General features: G+C 36.6%; 1 protein-coding gene across 4 annotated transcripts; it reads left to right on the top strand.

The window, feature by feature from the left end:
- The first annotated feature begins 94 nt into the window (after positions 1 to 94).
- On the top strand, positions 95 to 8,188 carry LOC112558671 (elongation of very long chain fatty acids protein 7-like). Of its 4 annotated transcripts, none has more exons than XM_025229251.1 (8): positions 95 to 276; positions 3,172 to 3,221; positions 5,028 to 5,215; positions 5,581 to 5,664; positions 5,812 to 5,868; positions 6,247 to 6,361; positions 6,814 to 6,941; positions 7,581 to 8,188. In XM_025229251.1, the coding sequence occupies exons 2-8, from the start codon at positions 3,173 to 3,175 to the stop codon at positions 7,827 to 7,829; spliced, it is 870 nt and encodes a 289-aa protein (XP_025085036.1). In that variant the 5' UTR covers positions 95 to 276; position 3,172; the 3' UTR covers positions 7,830 to 8,188. The 4 variants fall into 4 exon arrangements, with proteins under 4 accessions (XP_025085036.1, XP_025085037.1, XP_025085035.1 ...); XM_025229252.1 differs by lacking the exon at positions 95 to 276 and adding an exon at positions 2,874 to 2,959; XM_025229250.1 differs by lacking the exon at positions 95 to 276 and adding an exon at positions 2,980 to 2,994.
- The last annotated feature ends 678 nt before the right edge of the window (positions 8,189 to 8,866 follow it).

Genomic DNA, 8,866 nt, shown 5'->3' with positions numbered 1-8,866 from the left:
ACAACATAACATCGTTTAAAATACTTTTAGTAAATATTAAAAGAATCTTAAGCACGTACAAAGTCTTGAATATCTAAGAAGAGCTCTAAAATAAATTATCCTAGGTAGTTATAAAGGCGGGGAACATTTTCGTTGTTCTGAGAGCTGATTGGCTAAAAAAAAATATTATTAGGGATCTGGAGCGCATCGGGTACATGTGCATGTGCACCGCTTGGTTACCTTGGAGACAGTAAATCAACTCGACTTTGGCGTCATTTCATATTTCGAACGATTAAGGTAACAATTTTATTGGTAAATTTTAACTGAACATGTTAAAAAAAACCTTCTAGCTGTTCGTATGACGACAGTATCACAACACTCGTGTGTGTATATTATAGTATACAGTGTATATGTACCGTACGATATCGACGATCGCGAGCTTACATGTGCACGCTATGTAATATTATTTTTTTTTTAAATCCTCGGTAAACTGATGCATGTTTCAGTAGCTGTTGACACGCATATTATATGTTTTTTAACATTTATTTTCCATCAACACATTAAATAACTTACATATGCTTGAACAATAATATATATACAATTCATACAATTGCAGCATATATATACACACACAATTAACTTTTTCAGTGGTCTGGACGATCGCGTCGTCTTCAATTAACTATTGAAAGCTGCATCGTAGGTATTTCCTCTGATCGTTTTATATGATGATAGGTTAATTGTGTGATGAATCTATGAAATAATAATGCTTCTGTTATATGCGGCTTTAATTTGACAGTGTGAACAGGTATATAATACGTATACTGTAATAATTAAGGTGAACAATTAACATGGAGTTCATCCAAAAATTAATTGGAATCGGGAAAAAATACTAAAACAATTAAGTCGCATCGCTGCGGAAAAAAGTCACGGCTTAAAATCCGAAATTTACGGTATATACACGATATAGTACGCGGTTTTTTAAAAATTCAGATACTATAGAACCAAACTGCGCTGATTTCGAGCAGGCTTTTATATACCCATGCAGTTTAGTTGTATCATATGATTCATATCAGAAGTATATATAGTTTTATCAGAGAAGGAGTCCTCGACCTTTCCTACAGATCGAGTCGTTGAGTGATATCATCTTTTATTAATCTGGTTTAAAATGCTGTGTTTATTATATTTATCATGGTAATAAAAACTTATTTTGTTTGAAACGGTGGCCATGTAAGTACGTCTTTCATTATATAGTTCACGCACAGAGATAGAGAGCGAGAGGTGGGGAGAATAACATTTCACGTTTAGTGATACCTATACGTACGTGCCACTGTACTTATACCTTCCTGCCTGAAATGCTGTACAAGTAATGACATTCTATTTATTTCCCGTTTCTTTTTGATACAAATGTGATTTCATTACTTTCCTTTCATTCACACAAGCTTACAATTTATTTCATTCTCTGTGTGTGTGTGTGTGTGTGTGTGCGCGAGCGCGCGATTAAAGTAAACACTAAAAACACACAGCAATATAGATGAAACAATTAATGGCAATCATAGCTCATGACCTTTTTTAGACGAAAAGAATACTCGTGCTAAATTTAAACTTGCTGAGGATCGAACAAATAAACCGTGAATTGTTCACATAATTATCAACTGCCGTCACAAGCAAACATATATTCATCCACAACACACAAAAGTCGCCACAATCTGCTTTATTTTATTTTTTTTTTAAGATTTATATTTAAAAAAGTCTGTGTGTGTGTGTGTGTGTGTGTGTGCGCGCGCGCACGCGGTTTACAATTTCAATAGACAGCTAAACTATAGTTTGCCAATCCAAGCTTGACCTGATATCTCTCTCGCTATCGTTAGAGGAGGAAATATTTTTTTCTTTATGTCTTCACCGCCCTCGAAACGTCATATTGTCCATATAGTAACTGATGTTCACAGTTTGAAACGCGCTGTGCCGACAGTAAACCGGTGTTGACGGGTATTTCTTGTTTGGGCTCAAAGTTCAAGCAGTTAACTATAGTTATAAGGTCATCACAGACAGACAACCACGACACAATACAATAACCGTTATGACATTCTTCTTTGACGTTAGGAACCTAGAAATAGTTTAAATTTACACAAACACAGAGAGTTTGTCATGATGATGCAAGATTTCGATAAACGCTCATTATAACTTATATACAACGTGCAAATCGAACTGAGGCCAAACATATTGGCTCAACGAAAGTTTAAGCTCAATAACTAGAGAGAGAGACAACCGCAGCAAGAATACCCTTCAAACAAAACTGTCACAGGGGCTGAGCGGGAGCTGGTATCAGACTACATCTATCATAGCCTGTTATTAAAGACTAACGATAGCAGCAATGAGGAGGGACAGTTTGAGGAAGACAACACGCGGTTGAGGGTGGTGCACGGTTCTTTGTGAAGAGCGGATGCTATCAACGCCTGAAAATGTGCAGCTGCCATCAGCAATTCAGTATCTATTTATCTCAGTTAGGCCAGTTAGAACTGCCACTTACATATATGTTAAATCAACTGCCAAAGAATTTAAAACATATACTTTTCTACCTCCACTTTTCCCATCTCCAGTTATAATATTTTATGGGGAGGGCTCTTAATTCTGTAGAAATAGTGGGAATAGATACTTGATTTATCAGAAAGGGCTATAGCGGCTGGAACGAAATCCTTCTGGGGATAGACATTATCTTTGAGCAAGAAGGCTGTGGGTCCGCCTTCCACATGCCACATGATTCAACCAACCGCCCACATAACGTTCACTGCCCAATGGCCATAACCATTGTATCATCGTTGTACCTCTCTGCACGGCAAACACGTCAACAAACCCACCGTTTGCACGGTTTTCACAGCTGTAGGCGGTGGTTGTTGAATGAAGGGACCTAGCTGTTGATAGATGTATATAGAACATATGCAGGGGATAACGTTTAACTGGTGCAGTTACTCCTGACAGCGAGGTAAGTCTAGGAAGGTGAAATGCTGATGAGGCGATGTAGGGATTTAAGGGGCAGGATGCTGCATCATACATTTCAAACATTTATACTGGGTTAAGAAACCAATGCAAGATGCGCAACAACTGTTTTCATTCACCAGTAATTTTCTTTTATGCACCTATAAGCTGTACTGTTTTTTTTTTAAATACTAAACTTCTGTTGTTGTTTTTTTTCAGGATGAAGTCCTTTGAAGAACACTACCACGATCTCATTACTAAGAATGCAGGTAAAAAGAAAAACCTTTTTCACTTTGTTGTAAATTATTTAATTAAAGTGACAGATTTTCACAGTAAATCAGATCAGTATAATGCATTTGCCTCTCACTTTAAAAAAAATGTACTGACAGGGAAACTGCCCCCTATATAGACTCTTTTTGCTTTTGTAGCATGACTGATCTGTTTTACAAGGCTAAACAATTTATGTTACCGGGCCATGCGGCACCTAAAGAACCAGTTAGCAATTTCCTCTTTCGTATTCCGGGGAAGAAGACGAAAGTTTCCAATGAGAACTTTCACTCAAATTCTGGCTCTCACTCGTCGGATAGGCTATTTAATCAAATACTTTGTATCGTGTTTATTTTCTTTTTCATCTACTGCCCACCCATACTTTTATATCCGACCTCGGCGTCCACAAAAAAACCCTGCTTTTATTCTAAAAGTGTGTTCTCTACGGTGCTTCATTCAGTTTCGAAACAGATATAACTTCTTGATCCGTCTCACAACTATTCATATCTGTCTTGTTCTGGATTTAATGGACACTATGGCCGGTATCACACAGCTCATTCACTCACATACAACATGCTTTATTCATTTATTCTGGGGCAGACATATATGGCACCGTGCATTCGCATACACTCAAAGATCGTTAGTCCATCATCTATCGTCTTCATACAACTTGAGCATGAGCACTAGAAACCGTTTCCGCAACAATGCAACTCGTATTCCATCTTATTAGTACATCAAACTTAACAGTAAGAGGGATATAGGGGCTTGATGCTGATGGAGTCTGTGACTCGATCATAGCGAGAGCTGCCATTCATGCAGCTGCCAGAGCACAGACAACCAGGTACAGGTTGTATACAGATGCAGGTGTATATATGTTAATGTACTAGAGCTGCCATCACGGTCCATCCATTAGAACTAGAAGTCTTTACGACAGCTGTAGCTATTTCTGGTGCGCACAGATGAATGTGAGCTTTTGCGTGAGAGCCGCCACCCAACATTTCGTACTATAGCCTATATAGGAGTCTCCACGACAGCTATATAGATGTCTCAATTACATACGCACACGGTTTGTCTGGGGTTGGAGCTGCATGAGCTATAGGTATACCTGCAGGTTTCCTTTCCGGAATTGTGGGTACAGAAGCTATAGGTAGGACCTGCTTTCTGCCCGAAAACAAGATGCCAACACGAATGTTCGTCCAACATTTGTACAGAAAACTGGGAAAACATGGTCAATCGCGCCATCCATTGCTCGCATGGAAAGTGGATGGGATGTGGGGGGCAAAGGGCAAGGTGCAGGTAAGCTAGGCGTTATCAGTGATATTCGCTGTCTCATGCAGGAGTTATGCTGCATTGTTGTGGTTCAAACAGTACACGAATGTCTTACACACTTAATATCCCCATTTCAAGAATGAAATTATTTAACCCAGACTTGAAATACTGTCTTAAGGAGAATAACTTAGCTGATATTCCTCGTCCATAGCAGATGAATTCTAAACTGCTTCAGACAAACGTTACTGAATGACTCTTATCATCAGTTGGGATATGAACTTAGGGGCTTTAGAGGAGATTTTGGTATGGATAAATTTCCTAATTGTGTATACAATATATTGTAAAATTTACTTGCACCTTAATAAATCAATATATAGTATCAACAATTATATTTTGAGAATATGCACCTTGTATTCTCAGTCTTGTGTACAGAACGTGTCTGTATCAGACCCATTTTCTGTACAGATTTATTTGCTAAACTTGCCTGTATCAAATTTATGTGCTGAACCTGTCTGTATCAGATTTATGTGTCTTTTCAGATCCACGCACTAAAGACTGGCTTCTAGTTGGTTCCCCATGGCCCATTGCCTGCCTGTGTATCTTGTACCTGGTGATGGTAAGGGTGGGGCAGCAAATGATGATCAAAAGACCTGCCTTTAGCCTTCAGGGACCCATGATTGCCTACAACCTTTTCCTGGTGCTTCTTAGTGCATACATGTTGTATGAGGTGAACATTATTACTTGGTCATTCTGTTCATGTATGTGCATGCACACAATTTACATATTTTGTAAGAATAGTTTGGTGGTTGGGCAGACATTGTTGGAGCAGAAGAAAATAGAATCATTTGTGATAGAAATGGCTTTAGCTTTTATATCATTTCATATTTTTTTAAATGAAAGTGCAGATGCATGAATATTTTTATGTGAACACTGATAAAGGTGTTGAGCATGAATTAACCTCTTTGTACATACTTTAGGAAGCATGCAGTAGTCACATCTGATTTGGTGATAAGACATAATATTTATATTGAATTACTAGAATTAGTTACTGCATCAGAATATTCATGTGATACTTTTGTTTCCTTCTCTTAGTTCATTATGTCATCTTGGCTGGTTCCTGGCTTTAACTTCCACTGTGCACCTGTTGATGCCTCTGACAATCCTTCTTCTCTACGGGTAAATTATCTTGGTGTGCATTTTTCATATCTTGTAATAGTTGTATCACATGTATTTTGAAGTGTGACAGTAGTAATTATTATATTCCTTGCAGTGCATGTGCATACATGTACAACTGACACCCAAGGCAGGAATTTTATTTTTCAGCTTGCAAGAGCAGTGTGGTGGTATTACTTTTCAAAGGTCATTGAATTTGCAGACACAGTAAGTACAATTAAAGTATGAATGTTTTTTTATGTATGGTGAGAGCTAACATATACAGAGCTTTCATATATTTAGAAAATGTTGAAGTCAGCATTGTAAATATCGTGAATGTATTTCATGAATTTCAAGTTAATAGCAGGCCCTCTGATAGGCTAGTTTGAGCTAGTTGCTAGTACTTCTAGTAAATTCTGTTAGTTCTTTCTGAGTGTTTTTTAGCTACATGTGTAATGATATCTGGGTTTAGAAAAAAAGCTTTTCAAAAGGCCGAATATAAGTGAAGTAAATTGTAAGAAAAGGAATACAAAAGAGGAAAAGTAGGTATTCTAAGTTATTGATTTCATAGGAGGCTATGATATTGAACATGAACATTTTTCTCAGGCCTTTTTCGTGCTACGTAAAAAGAATAACCAGGTGACAATCCTCCACTTGTACCATCATGTAACCATGCCTTTCCTGTGGTATATTGGAACTACTTTTGCACCTGGCGGTGAAGGTATGCAGTATTTTAATAATGCTGTCTTCTTAGGTACGATTTGTAATTAAGATTTTAGATTTATTGCTGTTCTTGTGTAATTAATTTCCTCATTACAATATACAGTAAATGTTGCTAAGGAGTAACATTATTGCAGATGTTGTTTCATAGCTTGATATCATTCAACTGTGTTATTTAGCAAAGAAAAAGAAATGATTTTATTCGGATATCTACGGTAGGACAGGGAATAAATGATTAATAACCCTCCAAGAGAAAAATGATTTAGTTATGAACTGGCTTGATGAATAATTTATGTCTATGAATGGCATTACACAATCAAGAAAAGAACACACAATGTTAGATGTCATTAATATCGGTGGCATTGATTATGGTATGAGATAAAGAATGCTTAAAGGAGAAAGTAAACATGTAACAAAAATAAAAAGGTTATGATAATTGTTTCCTGTCATCAGCTTACTTTGCTGCCTCCGTCAACTGCCTTGTCCACATCATCATGTATAGCTACTATTTACTCTCTGCCTTGGGACCAGCAGTACAGCCCTATCTGTGGTGGAAGAAATACCTCACTGGTCTGCAGCTAGTGAGTAAATAGATAACAGTTAACAGTTACAGTTAACTCAAACGAAGTAGAGTTGAGAAACCATATGAACTTGAGAGAAAAGTAAGAAACTGAGCTGTAAAGAGTTAACATGCTTGAAAGGCTTTAGTGTGCTTCAGTTTGGCATCTTATAAGACTGAAAAAATAAGAGAGGAGCAGAATTTTAAATTGACAGTAAAACCTTTGCGATATGTCTTTCACCTAAAGCAATTTACAAAATGTCCCTTTGTCTTTTGGATAAATCCCATTCACAAGCATGTTCACTCTCATAAATGTTACTACATGCACTACAGCATTCTGAATTCCAAAATAAGGTTTAAAATTGGTAACTTATAAGAAATTAGTGTCAGGTTTTTGACAATAAGAACACATTACTATTGCTAGTTGCTGTGAGAATAAGATTGGCTCACTTCGAAAAAAATTACATCTTCCCAACTGACTAGTTAATAAAAACTACTTTTCGGACAAAAGCAATGACTGGCTAGAAGTCACTGTAATTTTCTTTTAAATTGTTAATTATTGTATTATTAATGTATATTAATACTAGTCTTATCATTTCAGCATTTTGATTGATGCTGGGAACTAATGTTTTTTCCCATATCTCTCTTTCTTGATGATCAGCTACAGTTTACCATTGTCATGGTGCGGGCAGGCTACGCTGTATACACCAACTGCAGCTACCCCTTGATATTCCAGAAGATGCTGATTTTCTACATGCTAAGCTTTATAGTTCTCTTCTCCAACTTCTTTTACCAAACATACTTCCAGAAGAAACACAGATCTGCAGCTGTTAATGGGGTTTCCAATGGGGTTTTCCATGATGTAAAGCATATACGAAGTTTAGATGCTTCCCAGTGCAAAAAAGATTAAAGGCAAGAGGATCATTGTAGGCAAAGTTTCAGGACGCTTGGATTATAATACAAATTATGTGTTGTTTGATAAATGAAAAAAAAAAAATGAACAGTAACAATATTTACATCAGATGACAGGGGAGGCATGTACTCATAGATATGCAGAAACTACTATTAATGGCGTTTTCTAGCATATGGTTGACACAATAAGAGAACATAGAGGACTAGAGTAGAATACATGGTTTGATAGTTTGTGCACAAGAACTGGCCATAATGTGCAAAATGCATGTCTTGGACAAGAATATTTGTTCGTGAATTAGCCACTGCAGTCAATATACATTAACAAAATTTAAATTATGCTGGACAAAGTCCTATAGATTGCAATATTTCTATGCAAACTAAAGATGATCTGTAGATACGTAGCTTAAGCAGCAATATAAAAGTGCTTATAGACAAACCAGATCCTGAATAAATGAAATAAGAAATAACTTTTTTTTACACAGCCACAAAAGCCACCAAGACTAGGCAAATATACAGTCTCAATTTATTTAAGACATTGCACCAGGTATAAACTTAACAGTATTTCAATTGCGGAAGATGTGTTTTTGGTCACTCGACAGCTTTGCTTTAACGTGAATGTAAAAATTTCAAACAGCTGTTTTATAGTTGCTTGTTACATTTGTAAGGAGAGTAATGTACCAATTCAATCAGGTAAGTTGCAAGGAAGTTACAAATAGTCTTCTCAGCACAGTTCTCATATAATGATAAAGCAGCATATTTTCCCAGATTACAAAAGCCCAATAAGGCTGGTAGATTTTTACAAATGTCATCTTCAAAAATGATACTTTCAACAAAGTGCAACATCAGATGTCTGGAGTTTTCACCCATCATCTAGACATACTTAAAAGTCAAGCTTGTTGGATGTCAGGCATTAGCTTTCTGATACTGATCATCATATGGGCATCATCTTTTGACCCTGAGTTAACAAAATAGGGGATATTCATGGTTAGTACCTTTTAGAGCAGTTTTATATGTGATATAGAATATAAAATTAAC

Source organism: Pomacea canaliculata, linkage group LG3 (assembly GCF_003073045.1).
Source record: "Pomacea canaliculata isolate SZHN2017 linkage group LG3, ASM307304v1, whole genome shotgun sequence".
Taxonomy (NCBI): Eukaryota; Metazoa; Mollusca; class Gastropoda; order Architaenioglossa; family Ampullariidae; genus Pomacea; species Pomacea canaliculata.
Note: the sequence above shows the minus strand (reverse complement) of the source record. Positions and strands in the feature narration are given on the sequence as shown.

Excerpts from the sequence above, each read along its gene's own strand:
- LOC112558671 (XM_025229250.1), top strand. Across the intron at positions 3,222-5,027 it reads TCTCATTACTAAGAATGCAG|ATCCACGCACTAAAGACTGG; the intron begins GTAAAAAGAAAA and ends GTGTCTTTTCAG. Across the intron at positions 5,869-6,246 it reads TCATTGAATTTGCAGACACA|GCCTTTTTCGTGCTACGTAA; the intron begins GTAAGTACAATT and ends CATTTTTCTCAG.